Genomic DNA, 20,109 nt, shown 5'->3' on the forward strand with positions numbered 1-20,109 from the left:
TGGGCAAATGTCTAGGCGCCTTACACTGGGCACACACCGAGCAGGAGGAGACATAAACCCTCACATCCTTAGCTAACGTTGGCCACCAGTATTTCATGCTAAGACAGTGCACTGTCCGGCCAATACCTGGATGTCCAGAGGAGGGTGATGTATGAGCCCAATAAATAAGACGATCACAAACCTCGAGCGGAACGTACGTCCGCCCCCACAGGACACTCGGGGAGTAGGGTCGGGTACGCAGTGCCCGCACGATTTCGCATCGACCTCCCATACCACCGGAGCCACCAAACAAGACTCCGGCAGTATGGAAGTAGGCTCGTTGGACCTCTCCTCTGTGTCATACCGCCGGGACAGGGCGTCTGCCTTACCATTCTGGGACCCTGGGATGTATGTGATCTTAAAAACAAACCGGGTTAGGAACATGTTCCACCTAGCCTGACGAGGGTTCAATCTCCTAGCTGCCCGGATGTACTCCAGGTTACGGTGATCAGTCAGAATGAGGAAAGGGTGTTGAGCCCCCTCAAGCCAATGCCTCCACACCTTTAGGGCCTGGACTACGGCTAACAGCTCCCTGTCCCCAACGTCATAGTTGTGCTCCGCCGAGCTGAGCTTCTTGGAGTAGAACACACAGGGGCGGAGTTTAGGTGGCGTGCCGGACCGTTGTGACAGGACTGCCCCAATACCGGTCTCGGACGCGTCTACCTCTACTTGGAATGGTAAAGAGGGATCCGGATGCGCCAGCACCGGGGCCGAGGTGAACAGGTTCTTCAGTTTGACAAATGCCCTGTCCGCCTCAGCCGACCACTGCAAACGAACCGGACCCCCCTTTAGCAGGGACGTAATGGGAGCTGCAACTTGTCCAAAACCCGAATAAACCTCCGGTAGTAATTAGCAAAACCCAAGAACTGCTGCACCTCTTTTACAGTGGTTGGAGTTTGCCAATTACGACGCCCGATCCACGGTCTACCTCTATCTCCACACCAGACGCGGACAACCGATAACCCAAAAAGGAGACGGACTCCTGGAAGAACAGGCATTTCTCTGCCTTGACATACAAGTCATGCTCCAACAGTCTTCTCAACACTCGGCGCACCAGGGCTACATGCTCGGCTCGTGTAGAAGAGTACACTAGGATGTCAGTCGATGTACACTACTACACCCTGCCCATGCATGTCCCGGAAAATCTCGGTCAACAAAGGATTGGAAGACTGAAGGAGCATTCATTAACCCCGTATGGCATGACGAGATACTCGTAATGACCCGAGGTGGTGCTAAATGCTGTTTTCCATTCATCCCCCTCCCTAATGCGCACCAGATTGTACGCGCTCCTGAGATCCAACTTTGGAAGAACTGCGCTCCGCGTAACGATTCCGTCATAGTCGCAATCAGTGGAAGTGGGTAACTGTACTTAACTGTGATCTGATTGAGACTACGGTAATCAATACACGGGCGCAATCCCCGTCCTTCTTCTTCACAAAGAAGAAACTTGAGTAAACCGGGGAAGTGGAGGACCGTATGTATCCCTGTGCCAAGGACTCGGCTATGTAAGTCTCCATAGCCGCTGTCTCCCTCTTGAGACAGGGGATACACACGACTCCGTGGAAGAGCCGCTCCTGTTTGGAGATTTATCGCACAGTCCCCCCTGTCTATGAGGAGGTAGCCGTGTTGCCCTCGATTTGCTGAACACAAGTGCTAAGTCCTCATACTCAGGGGGAATGCGCAGTGCGGGCACTTGGTTCGGACTCTCTACCGAGGTCGCCCCTACGGAAACACCTAGACATCTCCCTACACACTGGGCAGACCACTCCATAAGAGCCCTCTGTTGCCACGCAATGGTAGGATCATGGGTGCTTAACCAGGGAAGCCCCAACACCACGGGGTACGCAGGAGAGTCAATCAGATAAAACTGAATGATCTCCTCATGACCCCCCTGCGTCGTCATCGTCAGTGGTGCTGTGACCTCCCCTGATCAGGCCCGACCCCAACGGCCGGCTGTCTAAGGCGTGGACAGGAAATGGAGCTTCTACCGGCCGAAGGGGGAATTCCTAACCTACAACAAAATGCCCGATCAATAAAGTTCCCAGCTGCGCCTGAATCTACTAGCGCCTTATGCTGGGAATGAGGTGCCACCTGTGGAAATCTCACAGGAATACTCATGTGACCAACAGAAAGCTCTGGGTAAGTGGGGCGCCTACTCACCTGAAATGACTCCCCAGTGCGTGACCTGTTGTCCCCTCTCCCAGGAGACCCTCCCCAGCACCTGGCCGCGGTGTGTCCTCCACGACCACAGTTGGTGCAGGGATGGCCCCCCTCGGGTTCTCTCTCCTCCTCTCTCTAGCGCCAGCACCCCCGAGCTCCATGGGAATCGGCTCGGCGGTGCTGGAGGGTGGAATGGACCGACCCCCACTCGGGGACGTCCGCGGGTAGCCAGCAGGGTGTCTAGACGGATGGAAATGTCCACCAACTGGTCGAACGACAGGTTGGTGTCCCTGCAGGCCAGCTAACGACGAACGTCCTCTCGTAGGCTACACCGGTAGTGGTCGATGAGGGCCCTCTCATTCCACCCCGCATCCGCCGCTAGCGTCCGGAACTCCAGTGCGAACTCCTGTGCGCTCCTCTTCCCCTGTCGGAGGTGGAACAGACGCTCTCCCGCCGCTTTCCCCTCAGGTGGATGATCGAAGACAGCCCTGAAGCGGCAGGAGAACTCCGCGTAGGTGATGGTAGCGGCGTCTATTCCCCTCCATTCGGCGTTGGCCCACTCCAACGCCTTGCCGGATAGACAGGAGATGAGGGCGGAGACGCTCTCGTATCCCGAGGGCGCCGGGTGTATGGTGGCCAGGTAGAGTTCCACCTGCAGGAGGAATCCCTGACACCCGGCTGCAGAACCGTCATATGCCCTCGGGAGCGAGATCCGAATGCCACTGGGTTCCGGTGCTGAGAGAGGAGGACTGGCCGTTGGTGATGGGATGGTGTAAGAGTGCGTGGGCACCTCTCGAGTCACCAACCGGCGCAGAGTGTTGGACACCTCGTCCATGGCGGCCCCAAGTTGCCGGATCATGGTGTCTTGGTATCTGATCCGGTCTTCCAGGGATTCGGGTGCCGCCGCTGTTCCTGCTGTCTCCATAGTTTCGGTGTGTTGTTCTGTCAGTAGTTCCGATGTGGATGTGGTGGAGGAGTCAGGCGCAGGACACAGAGGATACGTCCAAAATACTTTAATAGTCCAAAGAGCAACAAACAAAACACGACCTCAAAAACAGACGGAGGCACTTACGCAAACACGCGTAAACAATAATCCCAAACATAGACAGAGTGCAGACACGCAGCTCTGCACGACAGGCAGAAAATAACAACACACAATCAGACTAATGCAAAACAAGGAACTTATAAGACAAGTAATCAACACACAAATGGACACAGGTGTAAAAGACAGACAAAAGCAATCACACTACGAAACATAGAGCGGTGGCAGCTAGTACTCCGGGGACGGCGAACGCCGAAGCCTGCCCGAACCAGGAGGAGGAGCAGTCTCGGCAGAATCCGTGACACTCATCATCAAGCTTTGATTATTTGAATCAGCTGTGTAGTGCTAGGGGGGTGAACCAAACATTTGATTAAACTGAATAAGAGATAAGTAAACATAGAAATAGAATAAGGATCTCTTTCTATGCCAGTAAATTGCAAAAATTATGTCTGGCCCGACTCATAAGGCATCACTCCAACTCCAACTTTATTTTTCTGCCCCAAGACTTACTACCCAGTGCTAACCTACAGTGAGGGGAAAAAAGTATTTGATCCCCTGCTGATTTTGTACGTTTGCCCACTGACAAAGACATGATCTGTATATAATTGTAATGGTAGGTTTATTTGAACAGTGAGAGAAAGAATAACAACAACAAAATCCAGAAAAACGCATGTCAAACATTTTATCAATTGATTTGCATTTTAATGAGGGAAATAAGTATTTGACCCCTCTGCAAAACATGACTTAGTACTTGGTGGCAAAACCCTTGTTGGCAATCACAGAGGTCAGACGTTTCTTGTAGTTGGCCACCAGGTTTGCACACATCTCAGGCGGGATTTTGTTCTACTCCTCTTTGTAGATCTTCTCCAAGTCATTAAGGTTTTGAGGCTGACGTTTGGCAACTCGAACCTTCAGCTCCCTCCACAGATTTTCTATGGGATTAAGGTCTGGAGACTGGGTAGGCCACTCCAGGACCTTAATGTGCTTCTTCTTGAGCCACTCCTTTGTTGCCTTGGCTGTGTGTTTTGGGTCATTGTTATGCTGGAATACCCATCCACGACCCATTTTCAATGTCCTGGTTGAGGGAAGGAGGTTCTCACCCAAGATTTGACGGTACATGGCCCCGTCCATCATCCCTTTGATGCGGTGAAGTTGTCCTGTCCCCTTAGCAGAAAAACACCCCCAAAGCATAATGTTTCCACCTCCATGTTTGACGGTGGGGATGGTGTTCTTGGGGTCATAGGCAGCATTCCTCCTCCTCCAAACACGGCGAGTTGAGTTGATGCCAAAGAGCTCGATTTTGGTCTCATCTGACCACAACACTTTCACCCAGTTCTCCTCTGAATCATTCAGATGTTCATTGGCAAATTTCAGACGGCCCTGTATATGTGCTTTCTTGAGCAGGGAGACCTTGCGGGCGCTGCAGGATTTCAGTCCTTCAAGGCGTAGTGTGTTACCAATTGTTTTCTTGGTGACTATGGTCCCAGCTGCCTTGAGATCATTGACAAGATCCTCCCGTGTAGTTCTGGGCTGATTCCTCACCGTTCTCATGATCATTGCAACTCCACGAGGTGAGATCTTGCATGGAGCCCCAGGCCGAGGGAGATTAACAGGTCTTTTGTGTTTCTTCCATTTGCGAATAATCGCACCAACTGTTGTCACCTTCTCACCAAGCTGCTTGGCGATGGTCTTGTAGCCCATTCCAGCCTTGTGTCCCTGACATCCTTGGAGAGCTCTTTGGTCTTGGCCATGGTGGAGAGTTTGGAATCTGATTGATTGATTGCTTCTGTGGACAGGTGTTTTTTATACAGGTAACAAACTGAGATTAGGAGCACTCCCTTTAAGAGTGTGCTCCTAATCTCAACTCGTTACCTGTATAAAAGACACCTGGGAGCCAGAAATCTTTCTGATTGAGAGGGGGTCAAATACTTATTTCCCTCATTAAAATGCAAATCAATTTATAACATTTTTGACATGCGTTTTTCTGGATTTTGTTGTTGTTATTCTGTCTCACACTGTTCAAATAAACCTACCATTAAAATTATAGACTGATCATTTCTTTGTCAGTGGGCAAACGTACGAAATCAGCAGGGGATCAAATACTTTTTTCCCTCACTGTATAACTCCATTGTTTGTCTTAGCATCCTTAAGCTAATGCTAACAACAACTGTATTATTCTCTTTGCCAGGCAACGCTGCTGTGGTGAAGCCGTCTGAGGTGTGTGTCCACACCGCCAAGGTTATGGAGGACCTGCTGCCCGCTTACATAGACAAGGTAACACAGACGCACACACACACTAGGGGTGTGAACATTTAAACGAAATTGGGATCATTAACGTTAAGAAAAATCCCAAATGGACAAACAATGTAAAAAAAAAAATCCCCTCCACACAAAATGTAAATCATAGTACAGCTGGCTCGCCTGCTCTTTCTCTTCGCTAATGACGCAAGTTTGTTTTCAGTCTTAGGTCTGTTGCGTGTAGAACGTCCTAGCCTATTCATTAATGATAGGCCCTGCTTTACTGAATTTGCAAGACATTGCAAGCCAAGAAATTGTGAAATACAACAGCATTCCATTGTGATATGTAGCTTTTGATTGCCGATAGATAGGCCTAGTGCACGGTTCTGACTCCGTCTGCCTGGTGGCCTACCGGCCTATACTGTGCCCCTCCCCTCTCTCTCCGTCCCTCGCTAGCTCGCTATGAAAGATGTAAGTGTTTGTGTTCTCGCGAGTACGGAAACTAATCAGTCACCTCCGTTCCAAAAATACTGAATCTTAGCAGTCGATTCCGAGCGGAAGATGTGTTTTCTTTCTACTAAATGTCTTGGTAAGGTATTTAACAAACTTTAAAGTACTTTTTTAGGAAAGAGTGGTCTGACTTTGCACGCAGGCAGCAGGCAGGCTGTGCGCAGGCAGCTCAAGATTATTTGATTGACAATTCTGGTCACCTAGTGATGGACGTTAGTCCCGCTTCAGAAATGGCATCCCTTTACAGACAAGTAAAATGCCTGTTCAATTGCACTTCGAAACCTTCTCGAGAGAAGGTTTAGTGTCGGCATTTAAAAAGCCGTAGTGTACCCTTACAGACAAACAATAATGCCGTAGCCGAGATGCTTTCAAGGGTATATGACTGTGGTAGATATTACTTCATTGCCCGGCCCTAGCAGTCACACCTTCGTAATAGGACCATTATTCAGCATTGTGAATTGACGTGGAATTTCATTATTTTTTTCTTATAGTTTTAACAGAAAACCAATAAAAGAATGGCTGTTTAAACTTTAAGCAAAATTGTCCATTTGTCACATCCATAGCACGCACACAGACACACACACACACACAGACACACACACACACAAACACACTTGCTATTCATACACACGTCACATCTCACTCTTTACTGCTCATAAGGTGGAACTGGTTGCTTTTTTGGAGGGGTGTACACCTGTTATAAACATACAGTACCTGTATCTTAGATACAGTATCTATCTATATAGATACCTGTGTATAACATGATGTATCTACCTGTATATAATAGTGTGTATCTACCTCCCTGTTGGGGTGGCAGGTAGCCTAGCGGGAAAGAGCGTTGGGCCAGTACCTGAAAGGTAGTTGGTTCGAATCCCCTAGGTGACAAATCTGTCGATGTGCCCTTGAGCAAGATACTTATCCCTAATTGCTCCTGTAAGTCGCTCTGGATAATAGCGACTGCTAAATGACGTAAAGGTATTTCTACGTAACCTGTATATAACAACATGCATAATGGGTTGTACCTGTAAATAACAATGTGTTTTTCCCTGCATCTCTAGGAGTTGTACCCGGTGGTGACAGGGGGTGTCTCAGAGACCCAGGAGTTGCTGCGTCAGCGGTTCGACCATGTGTTCTACACGGGGAACAGCATGGTGGGCAAACTGGTGATGGAGGCAGCAGCCAAACACCTCACCCCCGTTACCCTGGAGCTGGGGGGCAAGAGCCCCTGTTACATCGACAAGAACTGTGACATTCCCATCGCCTGCAGGTAAGAGAACACACACACAGATACAGAAACGAACAGATCTAACTCTCTTCTGTTTCTCGCCCTTGTCCTTTCCACTTCTCTGTCCTGTAGGCGTGTGACCTGGGGGAAGTATTCTAACTGTGGGCAGACATGTATCGCTCCAGACTACATCCTGTGTGAGCCCAGCATCCAGGACCGCGTGCTGGAGGAGATCAAGAAGTCCATCAAAGTACAAATCACTATGTTGGGAGTATAAAAAGGAGTATATATCTGACTTCACTAACCAAGCTTTGAGTAGGATACATAAAGGTACTGACAGGCTTTTTCCTGACGTTTTTGTCCCACAAAACCAGTGCTCTCACAAGATTATCATCATTATAGACAGGTGGGTTGTTTAGCAACAAAACCGATGTGTGTGCAACTTTGGTGCAAAACAGACGCCATTGGCTTAGAATCAAAGGAAATAAACAATATTTAGTCTCCAAATGTTTATTGAAAACATAAATACACTTGCACAGTAAGCACTTGTGATCTCTCAAATACATTGTTGCAGTTGTTGGTTAGCTAGCGAATTCTTGACATATTAGCATAGACGTGACATAAGTCAAAACACCTCAAAACAAGACATGGTATCAAGAATAAGATACAACTAACTGAAACAAGCCACCTACGATTTCCCACATTACAGCTTCTTGTCATAATTTTATTTCATAATTTTCATGACATTGTCTGGCAACCTGTCTATTATGTAATGTACTAAGATTGAAACTGTAAATATTGACCTTTAAAGTTGGTCATTTGTGTACATTTATTTTCCTCTCAGGCCTTCTACACAGAGGACCCCAAGACCTGCCCCGACTATGGACGCATCATCAACCAGCGCCACTTCAAACGCATCATGGCCATGACAGAGGACAGCACCATCGCTATAGGAGGGGAAAGTGACGAGTCAACGTGCTACATAGGTACTACTTATGACAGGCATAATGCTACATAGGTACTACTTATGACAGGCATAATGATACATACTTGTAGGTATCACTTTTCCAATCAAAACTGCCTCATCTCCTTCCAATATTTGTAGCTGACTAGAGACACTATTCAATCTCCATCTTTACAATTTGTTGTTTGTTTGTTTTGCCTTTTGTTTTCCTTTCAGATGCTTTCTGTAAGCGCTATACAAGTTGAATAAGTTATTATTATTAGTATGACAGTCATAGGTCTCCATAGGTACCACATACATTACAGGCCCATGGTTATTATATACACAAACAAATCCCACTACATTATTTAGTACCAAGCAGTTTGTTTTAGTGGTAAGCCCTTATTTGTAGATCTAGTTTATGTATATCTATGCTCCACACAGCTCCCACAGCACTCCTATGGGGTCAAAGTTGGTTTCCCATCTTGTTGATGTATATCTATTCCCACCACATACCCTACAGTTGGTTACCCTGACACATCTAGTTGTGTATGCTCCCCTCCTCAGCTCCTACAGTACTGCTATGGGCTTAAAGTTGGTTTCCCATCTAGTTGACCTCTATATTAAAGTAATGCTGGACTGTCGTTTCTCTTTGCTTATTTGAGCTGTTTTTGCCAGAACATGGACTTGGTCTTTTACCAAATATGGCTATCTTCTGTATACCACCCCTACCTTGTCACAACACAACTGATTGGCTCAAACGCATTAAGAAGGAAAGAATGCATGTCAATTGAATGCATGTCAATTAACAAGGCACACCTGTTAATTGACATGCATTCCAGATTACTACCTCATGAAGCTGATTGAGAGAATGTCAAGAGTGTGCAAAGCTGTCATCAAGGCAAAGGGTGGCAACTTTGAAGAATCAAAAAAAACTTTTTGGGTTACTACATGATTCCATATGTGTTATTTCATAGTTTCGATGTCTTAACTATAATTCTACAATGTAGAAAATAGTACAAATAAAGAAAAACCCTTGAATGAGTAAGTGTGTCCAAACTTTTGACTGGTACTGTATATATTCTCCCCTACTCAGCCCCTACAGTGCTGCTATGGGGTTAACTGGTTTCCCTGACACATCTAGTTCATCCATATCTATGCTCGCCCCTCCTCAGCTCCGACAGTGCTGAAGGACGTGCAGGTGAACTCCAAGGTGATGCAGGAGGAGATTTTTGGTCCCCTGCTACCCATCCTGACGGTCAGTGGAGTGGACGAGGCAATCAACTTCATCAACAAGGGAGAGAAACCCCTCGCCCTCTATATCTTCTCACCTGATGACAAGGTAACTACTCATACATATAGAGAACACACAAGCACATGCTCAGCAACTGTTTCTTTTCAAAACAATAGTGGTGGGCAGTTTTTTAATTATCTCTCTCTATAGGTGATTAAAAAAATGATAGCAGAGACCTCTAGTGGAGGAGTGTTGGCTAATGACTGTCTTGTGCACTACTCTCTCAGTGCACTACCCTTCGGTGGAGTGGGTGAGTAGGGCTCACTATATAACACACAAACATAAAATTGCTATTTCACACAGTAAAATAAAATACAATTAATGCAAATAGTCTGGGTAGCCATGATTAGCTGTTCAGGAGTCTTATGGCTTGGGGGTAGAAGCTGTTAAGAAGCCTTTTGGGCTTGGCGCTCCAGTACCGCTTGCCGAGCGGTAGCAGAGAGAACAGTCTATGACTAGGGTGGCTGGAGTCTTTGACAATTTTTAGAGCCTTCCTCCGACACCGCCTGGTATAGAGGTCCTGGATGGCAGGAAGCTTGGCCCCAGTGATGTACTGGGCCGTACGCACTACCCTCTGTAGTGCCTTGCGGTCGGAGGCCGAGCAGTTGCCATACCAGGCGGTGATGCAACCAGTCAGGATGCTCTCGATGGTGCAGCTGTAGAACATTTTGAGGATCTGAGGACCCATGCCAAATCTTTTCAGTCTCCAGAGGGGAAATAGGCTTTGTCGTGCCCTCTTCACGACTGTCTTGGTGTGTTTGGACCATGATATAGTTTGTTGGTGATGTGGACACCAAGGAACCTGAAGCTCTCAACCTGTTCCACTACAGCCCTGTCGATGAGAAAGGGGCCGTGCTCAGTCCTCTTTTTATTCCTGTAGTCCACAATCATCTCCTTTGTCTTGATCACGTTGAGGGAGAGGTTGTTATCCTGGCACCACACGGCCAGGTCTCTGACCTGCTCCCTATAGGCTGTCTCATCATTGTCTGTGATCAGGCCTACCACTGTTGTGTTGTCGGCAAACTTAATGATGGTGTTGGAGTCGTGCCTGGCCATGCAGTCATGGGTGAACAGGGAGTACAGGAGGGGACTGAGCACGCACCCCTGAGGGGCCTCTGTGTTGAGGATGTGTTGTTACCTACCCTTACCACCTGGGGGTGGACCGTCAGGAAGACCATGATCCAGTTGCAGAGGGAGGTGTTTAGTCCCAGGGTCCTTAGCTTAGTGATGAGCTTTGAGGGCACTCTGGTGTTGAACGCTGAGCTGTAGTGAATTAATAGCATTCTCAAGTAGGTGTTTCTCTTGTCCAGTATGGTAATTGGTATGCAAATTGGAGTGGGTCTAGGGTTTCTGAGATAATGGTGTTGATGTGAGCCATGACCAGCCTTTCAAAGCACTTCATGGCTACAGACGTCAGTGCTACGGGTCGGTAGTCATTTAGGCAGGTTACCTTAGTGTTCTTGGGCACAGGGACTATGGTGATCTGCTTGAAACATGTTGGTATTACAGACTCAGTCAGGGACATGTTGAAAATGTCAGTGAAGACACTTTCCAGTTCTTCAGCGCATGCTCGGAGTACACGTCCTGGTAATCCGTCTGGCCCTGCGGCCTTGTGAATATTAACCTGCTTAAAAGTCTTACTCACATCGGCTACGGAGAGCGTGATCACATAGTCATCCGGAACAGCTGATGCTCTCATGCATGCTTCAGTGTTGCTTGCCTCGAAGCGAGCATAGAAGTGATTCAGCTCATCTGGTAGACTTGTGTCACTGTGAAGCTCACGGCTGTGCTTCCCTTTGTAGTCTGTAATAGTTTTCAAGCCCTGCCACATCCGACGAGCGTCAGAGCCGGTGTAGTACGATTCAATCTTAGTCCTGTATTGACTCTTTGCCTGTTTGATGGTTCGTCGGAGGGCATAGCAGGATTTCTTATAAGCGTCCGGGTTAGAGTCCCGCTCCTTGAAAGCGGCAGCTCTACTGTTTAGCTCAGTGCGGATGTTGCCTGTAATCCATGGCTTCTGGTTGGGGTATGCACGCACGGTCACTGTGGGGACGACGTCATCGATGCACTTATTGATGAAGCCAGTGACTAATGTGGTGTACTCCTCAATGCTATCGGAAGAATCCCGTAACATATTCCAGTCTGTGCTAGCAAAACAGTCCTGTAGTTTAGCATCTGCGTCATCTAACCACTTCCTTATTAACCAAGTCACTGGTGCTTCCTGCTTTAGTTTTTGCTTATAAACTGTAATCAGGAGGATAGAGTTATGGTCAGATTTGCCAAATGAGAAGGGATATGTGTGATTGACTGTTCTACATGTTTCCCCCTGTAGGTAACAGTGGTATGGGCAGCTACCACGGCAAGTTCAGCTTTGACAACCTGAGCCACCTGAGGGGCTGTCTTATCAAGCAGCTGAAGATGGAGGGGGTTAACGACGTGCGCTACCCGCCCCATACTGCCAAGAAGCTGTTCTGGGCACGCTTCTTCATCCTCAAAAATCCTGACCTGGGGTGGTTAGGCCGCATGGCGCTACTCGCTATCATCGCGGTGGTGGCTGCTGTGGTGCTACAGGTTAGAGGGACGGAGGAAAGGATGGGGGGGGTGCTGGGATGGATAGGATGCTGAGGGAGGAAGGATGAAAAGAGGGAGGGATGGGAAAGGGAGAGAGAGAGATGATGGAATAGAGGGATTAAGAGGGAAAGGTAAAAAGAGATTAGAGTATGAGTGCCTAGATTTTGGAATTTTAGATTGAGTTTCACTGATTGGTGGATGTTTGTGTTTCTGTGTTTCTTCAGAGATATCTTCAGTGAGATCAAACAAGTACTTCAGGCCTGATGTTACTCTGGTGACCCGCTGGACCCTGGAACAGAGTTGGGCCTAAAAGCGCTAAATGAACTTTGACCCGGATAAGTTTCTGTCTACTTCTAGATAATAACCGTAACCATAGTAATGTCAGGCTCACCCTTTAACCCCTCCGTCACCATGACAGTGAGAGAGTGGCTCCAATAACCTTTATTAGAATTATTATGCAATTCTGCATGAAGCCATTTTAGAAGGATTAGCTTGCTAACGCTAACTAACATTAGCTAGCAGCAACAGATTTTATGAATGTGATCTTTTAATCTGATTTATGGCACTTTAATCAGTGTAATATTATGTTAATTTCTTAGTTAAACCTGTCTGCTCAGGTTGTCTGTTTTTGTTTTAAAGCCTTAAAACGTTGAAATGTTTGCTGCTTATTAACTTTTTGGATAATGTATCAAAAGAAACAATGCAGAACTCTTATGACCAGTTATAACTTGTTATAACTTTTATATCACTGTGCCATGAAGCAGCATAACTGACCTATATGCAAGGTTTTCTAAGGATTGCATAAATCCCTTTTATATGAATGAATAATCATGAAGTATTGTGCGTTAATACTGTACTACTATTACGCATGCTTGTATGTTTCAGTCAGCCTCAGAGAAGCACAACTCAAGTTCTGTTATCATTTCAACTGTTAGAAAGAGATTGCAATGGAGATGTCTTTTATTTGAAGTAGAACTTTAACATTCCCTGTCAGTGAGTTACATTCACACTATGTGCCTGAAACAAACCCAGATAACCAATCAGGTACCTTTCGAGAATTCCACCTTGCATTTCACAAGAGTTTTTAAAATATTTGCCTGCAGAACTTCTATTCAATAGCTCAGGATGTAACAAAGTATGACAACTACTATGTCTGAGAAACAATGAAGGAGTAACAGCGTATCATTTCAATGTTTTTGTATTGCCATCAGAGTATTCCCATGGCATTAATCTATTGAGATTGTAATAAATCTGTTTTAATGTGTTTCACTTATTGATTGTGGTTGTGTTATTGATAGGGAATGAGAGGAATATCCAGTGGCGATTTTAGCATGTAAATCTTGGTGGGGCAAACTCAACATAATTTTTTTTAGATGCATGCCAGCAAAGCCACTATAAAACACAACACTAAACAATACATGAATTGCACTATAACGGTGACAAACGGTGCCCACAAACTGTTAGGGCCTACATAAAGCTGTCCCAACAGCAGAGCTTTCTTTTCAGCCCATGGAGTGGATCCTTACCACTGCTACACCTGGCTGCCAAAGGAGCCTTGTCTGGCTGTGAAACAGTTCATTCAGACTAATTTACTCCCTTTTTAAAAAACATAGCTGATCTGGCTGACTTGCTTAAACAAATGTGGTTTCTACTGACAATTGAGATGTACAAACTATGGCATAAGGGAACGACGAGCGCATAAGAGGCAATCTGTAATTTCAATTAAGACATTAATGAGCGAGCTAAGACGGACGTAGTCAATATAACTATTTGTTCAGCACTTTTTAAATGTATAGCGACAGAATTCAGAACTAGGGCAGTTCTTACAGTATTCTCCCTGTACACCAAGTCAGAACCGTAGGATAAATTAAAGGGGGCATATAAGCAGACAACGAAAGCTCTTACAATATTCGATGATGACATTTCCCTAAAACAGGCTATAGGCTACATGTGCACCACCAAGTCAGAACAGTATGCTAAGTTATGAGGGGGAAAGGGCCCAAATTATTAGGGTGAGGCACATGGGCTACTAACAGCTTACTACACAACATACACTTAGTATTACTTTCTTGGCTACATGTCTCCCTGGCATATTACATCATTTATGAAGCAGCATACAAGACATTTTTGGACTCACCTTGTGCTGTGCTCACTTGAACAGGAAGGTGGCGCAGTGGTCCTTCTTGTGGGCAAATGTTGTCATCAAACTTTGTCATCAAAGTCTGGCATTCTCTGGATTTATGGTGCTTTCAAGACAACTGGGAAGGTCGAATCATGATGTCAGTGATCTTCGGGTCGGAGCTCTAGAAAGAGGCCCGACTTCCCGACTTCAAATTCCGAGTTGGATGACCGTTCCAAACGTATTTTCCCAGTCAGAGCTAATTTTTTTCCTGAGATCCCAGTTGTCTTGAACTCACTGAAGTCTGAGATTTCCCAGTTCCGAGTTTCCAGTTGTTTTGAACTCGGCAGAAGTCATGCTGGACTGACAGCATGGCCAATGTATTCAACATTTTCTGGCCCATGGTGTTGCATGTGAATGTTTATCCTTTTAAGCTTGGAAAAGACACCCTTAAACTCAGACTTGGACCACATACCCTCTCCACCGTATAGCAGGCTAGTGATTGCTAACTCTTGCAGTTAGCCACTGATTCCTTCCAAACCACACATTGTTGAATTTGCGATTTCCAACTTGTGTAATGTTTATGTCCAATGGCCGATGAGCACCGATATGTTTTATCTATAATTTCTCTTCATATGACAAGGCTTGAAATGGATTTCCAGTAGATTGCCGACTTGATTCATGATGATGACTGCTTGTCTAGCTTGCTAGCTAAGATTTTGAAAGTATGATGTTGACATGATCAGTCCAATCAAAGCTATGGTAGATATGTGATTTGACATTACCAACCCCTAAGCTCTGTATTTTCTGCTGGCTGACCCACCACCAAAGAAAGCACTGAGCTAGGCTGAAACACCTGCATTTTGGTGGTGCTTTACTCAAGAAAGCAAAAAATAGACCATGTTTGTATGCGGCTTTATTAACTCAATTATTTATTTATTTTTTGACATTGTTTGCAAACTGATATGTGACAAGTATTGTTATTATTATTCTATATATATTTTTCTAAACAGGTGGGGCTCAAAACAGGTGGGGCACTGGGAATATCAGATGTTCGGGTTTCTAAATAGACCCCAGATGTCAGTAGGACATTCCATTAGTGTGGAATGACCAATATGGCCAATAGGTGTCACCGTTGCTCTAACTACTTGACTACAACTTTGAAGAAACCTGCCAGTAGTTTTTCTCTCCACCTTCTCTGTCTCTCTACCTCCCCCCTCACTTCTTCACTCTCCCTCCCTCACTATCTCTCCCTTTCTTCATCTCTATCTATCACCCCGTCTCTCAGGTGGAGGGTCAGATTGTGTTTTCATTAGTGTATGTCTCTATACGGCTCCTGGGAGTGTGAGAGAGTGGTAGTCATGGATTTCGCTCTTCACCTCTCCACTCTGCTCTCTGTTCTCACCCACTGCTCAGGTAAGACATTTGAGGTTGGTGTGGTTGTGTATTTCTATAAATGATCAGGACTTGAATAGCAAAAAGACTAAAGACTTCAGTTACACAGTATGGTGTTGAAGTTTGATACCTTGATTACTACTGTATGGTAATTGTACTGTATGTCAATATCCCACACATCTATACAAAATCTAACTGTAGCTGATACTGTCTAAGTAAATATTTCTGATCCTCATAATCTGGGAAAGCTGTGGTCTGTCTGTCTACCTGCCTGTCTCTCTGCCTGCATGCTTGTCTGCCAGCCTGGTCTGCCTGCCTCTCTGTCTGTCTGCTTTCCTGTCCACTTATCTATCCATCAATCCATCCATCCATCCATCCATCTATCTATCTATCTATCTATCTATCTATCTATCTATCTTTCTTATCTATCGATGATGGTGCCAAGAGTCTCAGGTGTGACCGGAGGAAATAACAGTTTTGGCCGTTCTTTCTAACAGGAGAGCTTTATTAAAGCCACAATACTCCCTCGGCCATTACTGCACTGCTTCCTCTAATTGTCCTCTTTGTGTGCATCCCAAATGGCACCCTATTCACTATAGGCCCATAGGGCTCTGGTCAAATGTAGTGCACTATTTAGGGAATAGAGTGCCATTTGGGATGCAGCCTTGGTCATTACGGTTATTAACTTCTAATGGTCCCGTGATTATTCCTAGTGTTTGTGTAACCTCTGATGTGTCCTCAGTTTGTGTTTCTGCCACCTATTCATGCAGAGCTCCATTGATTCTCATTAATGCTGAAATATCAATCATTACTTTGTCACTGGTTAAAGGTCCAATGCAGCCATTTTGATCTCAATATCAAATCATTTCTCCATCCCACCAAAACAGGCTTAAATTTCAGGCAGTCTTTTCAAACAGCTCTTACATTAAAAAGGGCACTATCATAATTTTCACAGTATTACTCATAGTGTGAAAGTATATATAAAACAGTTTTTGACTGCACCGGGCCTTTAACCTGATCCATCTCGGACATCCGGTTGTATTGTCCCTGAATAATATCATGAAGCTCCTATCCTATCAGTCACACTTTGTAAGGCACTTCTCACAGAATATTCAATCATATAGAGCTTACAGAAGTTCTGTGGTCAATTTAATTTTCTCCTGCAGCCACATCAACTCTATTGTTTGTTGACATGCCAGACATACATACATACTGCCGGAATGGCAGAGAAATATTTTGAATTAGTGCGGAGGTGAAATAGGGTCAGACTCAGTAATATGAGATCTCACCATCATCTCATTATGATCATGATCTCTGTGTGTGTGTGTGTGTGTGTGTGTCTGTGTGCAGGTCAGGCCGTAGGCTTGCTGACTATTCTGTGGGTATTAGAGCGTGGTAAAGTCAGATAAATGAATAATAGTCTCAGTTAATAACTAGAGAAAACAGGGAGTGTGTGTGTGCGCGCATGTGTGCCCTTTGGAGCTTTACTGAGTGCACTTCTCTTCCAGCTCAGTGGTGTTACAAGAGCCAGTACTCCTGTGACAACACATGCAGAGGTAAAATAACCCGTACACACACACACACACATCTTATCTTCTCTCCACATGGGAGTTCACCTCAAAACTCCTCACCTACCACTTTCTCAGCACTGATCTAAATTCAGCACCATACGATATACACTCACCGGTCAGTTTATTAGGTACACCACCCGTTCTCAAGAATGGATCACTCCTACAGACAGTGAGTCACGTCGCTGTGGCTTGCTATATAAAGCAGACAGGCATTGAGGCATTCAGTTACTGTTCGATTGAACGTTAGAATGGGCAAAACGAGTGACAGGCGCGCCGGATCCAGTATCTCAGAAACGGCTGTCCTCCTGGGCTTTTCATGTGCGACAGTGTCTAGGGTTTACCGAGAATGGTGCCACATGACAAAAAACCTACAGTAAGTGGCAGTCTTGTGGGCGAAAACAGTTTGTTGATGAGAGGTCGAAAGAGAATGGCAGGAATCGTGCAAGCTAAAAGTCGTGCCACAAACAGTCAAATAACGGCGCAGTACAACAGTGGTGTGCAGAGCGGCTTCTCGGAATGCAGAACTCGTCGGTCCTTGTCACGGATGGGCTATAGCAGCAGATGACCACACCAGGTTCCACTCCTATCAGATAAAAACAAGAAGAAGCGGCTCCAGTGGGCACGCGATCACCAACACTGGACAATTGAGGAGTGGGAAAACATTGCCTGGTCCGACCAATCCAGGTTCCTGTTGTGTCATGCTGATGACAGTCAGGATTTGGCGTAAGCAGCATGATTACATGGACCCATCCTGCCAGGTGTCAACAGTACAGGCTGGTGGCGGTGGTGTAGGGAATGTTTTCCTGGCACACGTCCCTTGATACCAATTAAGGAACGAACGTTTACGACACCTTGTAGAATCCATGCCCCGAATAATTCAGGCTGTTCTGGAGGCAAAGGAAGTCCGACCTGGTACTAGATAAACCGAATAAACTGGCCGGTGAGGGTATATGACCATATTGTATCGTCACCATACGATATACCCTCACCATCTCACACCACACTGAATACTTTCTGTTGCTGAACCAATACCCACTATATACGAAAGGAAACTAAACTGAGTTGTGTTGTATTGTTTCAGACCCTAGTCGGTGGCCAGGCCTGTTCCCTGACTGTGGCGGTCTGCGTCAGTCTCCCATAAACATTGTGACAAACCATGTCCAGGCCAACCACTCCCTGTCACCTTTGACCTTCTACGGTCATCACAACATTCTCAACATCACTGTTGAGAACATGGGGCATTCCGGTGAGAACTCTCAGAACCTCTCTTCTAAATCTAGAATGTTCTTTATACCATCATGACCTCTGATCCCAGTATTGAATGTTCTTGAACTCTAGACCTTTTTACAGTATCCTGGAATGGTCTCCAAACATTATATCCTCACTGCCAGAACACCCTAGAAAATACTCAAAGAATGTAACCTAGTTTATAATTAATGTCTGTCATTAAAAATGTTATTGCCAATAGTTGTAAAACTAAGAGGTTAGAGTATTGTGCTCCTCCAGTGACCCTGGATCAGCTCTTCCTGCTAAATATCATTCACAGAAATGACGACGGCACGGAATACAGAAATCTGACACTAGACTGGCTCTCTCTGTCCTCCTCCAGCCCACTTCTCCCTGCCTTCGTCGGTGCAGGTCAGTGGAGGGGGTCTGGCAGGTCGGTACCGGGCCATTCAGTTCCACCTGCACTGGGGTGTGGACGCTGGGCCTGGGTCCGAACACACTGTTGACGGAGAACACTATCCCATGGAGGTAAACCCTGAGGCGGGGAATAACCATGTGGTACTATTACAACATCTATTCTGTCTCCCTGTCGATTCTCTTCTCTATCTTTCCCTCTCTCTCTCTAGTTGCACATTGTTCACATCAAGGAGCCATACAATAGTCTAGAGGAGGCTGAGCATGACAAATCTGGTATAGCGCTGCTCGCCTTCCTGTTCGAGGTACTGATCAACCAATTAACTCATACAAATTCCAATTCAAATCCAGCGGCAAATTCAACACATTTCTCTAATATCAGTGTTGTGTTGTTCCAAGGAGTCCAATGATGATCACCATCACTACAACTCTCTTATAGAAGCCCTGGGAAGAGTTCAGAATAACGGTAAGAGTAACTCGACATACCATTTTCACACTATCCTACCAATCTGAACCAGCAAGGTTCCAGCAACTATGGTACTACCAGTACAGTTTAGTTCAGCTGGGCTAGGCTTAGAAGTGTGAAAAGGGTATTGGAGCCATACAGTGTATTCTCCCCTCTCCTCTCTCCTCTCCCCTCACCCTTCCCTCTACAGGGAATCAAAGCACAGTCCCAGGGTTCCGACTCTGTGACATCATTCCCCCCTCACATGATCTGCATGACTACTATCGATACGTGGGCTCCATGACGACACCAGGCTGTGAGCAAGCGGTTGTTTGGACGCTGTTCCACAGGACCATCCCTGTCAGCAACAGACAGGTAGGGGGTAAAAGTGACTGGGGTTAGAGGTCACTGGGGTTAGGCTCAGGGTCAGAGTGGGGTCTTTCAGAGATGCTGACTACATGAGGTCAGCAGAAATCCTGACCCTTTCTCTCCTCCCACCATGATTCCTTCCCTTCTCATCTCCTCTCTAGCTGGTGTCAGTAGCTCAGCAGGCTCAGTTCTGGACGGGTCAGCCCATGACAGGGATCTTCCGGCCCGTCCAGCCTCTGAACGGCAGAACTGTGTACCGGTCGGCAACCAGCCCTGTCCAGCCTGGTCTCATCACTGTGTGGCTGTATGTTCTTCTGTCTGTACTGGGGAGGGCACTGGCGTAAAGTACTTAAGTAAAAATGCTTAGTTTGTAAAGATGTTGGAGTGTGCCCCTGGCTAGCCGTAAATAAATAAAAAATAAAATAAAAAATGCTGGTTTGCTTAATATAAGGAATTTGAAATGATTTATACTTTTACTTTTGATACTTAAGTATAATTTATCAATTAAATGTACTTTTGATACTTAAGTATATTTAAAACCAAATAT

The 20,109-nt window shown here is 45.9% G+C and overlaps 2 protein-coding genes across 2 annotated transcripts in view; both read left to right on the forward strand.

Annotated features, from left to right (window-relative positions):
* Nucleotides 1-13,291, forward strand: part of aldh3a2b (aldehyde dehydrogenase 3 family, member A2b) — a 28,816-nt gene extending 15,525 nt beyond the window's left edge. The window contains exons 4-11 of the mRNA XM_041894613.2: nt 5,430-5,515; nt 7,048-7,256; nt 7,347-7,464; nt 8,059-8,200; nt 9,333-9,499; nt 9,602-9,701; nt 11,784-12,022; nt 12,247-13,291. Of these exons, the coding sequence (XP_041750547.1) occupies nt 5,430-5,515; nt 7,048-7,256; nt 7,347-7,464; nt 8,059-8,200; nt 9,333-9,499; nt 9,602-9,701; nt 11,784-12,022; nt 12,247-12,261 (1,076 nt within the window). The 3' untranslated portion in view covers nt 12,262-13,291. The remainder of the gene's footprint in view (nt 1-5,429; nt 5,516-7,047; nt 7,257-7,346; nt 7,465-8,058; nt 8,201-9,332; nt 9,500-9,601; nt 9,702-11,783; nt 12,023-12,246) is intronic.
* A 2,103-nt stretch (nt 13,292-15,394) lies between these two features.
* Nucleotides 15,395-19,951, forward strand: ca4c (carbonic anhydrase IV c). Its single transcript, XM_041895348.1, has 8 exons — nt 15,395-15,557; nt 17,045-17,092; nt 18,189-18,353; nt 18,717-18,862; nt 18,961-19,053; nt 19,148-19,214; nt 19,405-19,568; nt 19,724-19,951. Exons 1-8 carry the CDS (start codon nt 15,461-15,463, stop codon nt 19,904-19,906), a joined length of 963 nt encoding a protein of 320 aa, XP_041751282.1. The 5' UTR covers nt 15,395-15,460; the 3' UTR covers nt 19,907-19,951.
* The last annotated feature ends 158 nt before the right edge of the window (nt 19,952-20,109 follow it).

The sequence above is a fragment of the Coregonus clupeaformis genome, chromosome 13 (genome assembly GCF_020615455.1).
Source record: "Coregonus clupeaformis isolate EN_2021a chromosome 13, ASM2061545v1, whole genome shotgun sequence".
Classification (NCBI taxonomy): Eukaryota; Metazoa; Chordata; class Actinopteri; order Salmoniformes; family Salmonidae; genus Coregonus; species Coregonus clupeaformis.

What these genes read in the sequence shown, in the direction of transcription:
- ca4c (XM_041895348.1), top strand. Translation starts at nt 15,461, where the DNA reads ATGTCTCTATACGGCTCCTGGGAGTGTGAGAGAGTGGTAGTCATGGAT. An exon ending in TGTTCTCACCCACTGCTCAG is followed by an intron (nt 15,558 to 17,044) that starts GTAAGACATTTG and finishes CTTCTCTTCCAG; the next exon opens with CTCAGTGGTGTTACAAGAGC. An exon ending in TGAGAACATGGGGCATTCCG is followed by an intron (nt 18,354 to 18,716) that starts GTGAGAACTCTC and finishes GTCCTCCTCCAG; the next exon opens with CCCACTTCTCCCTGCCTTCG.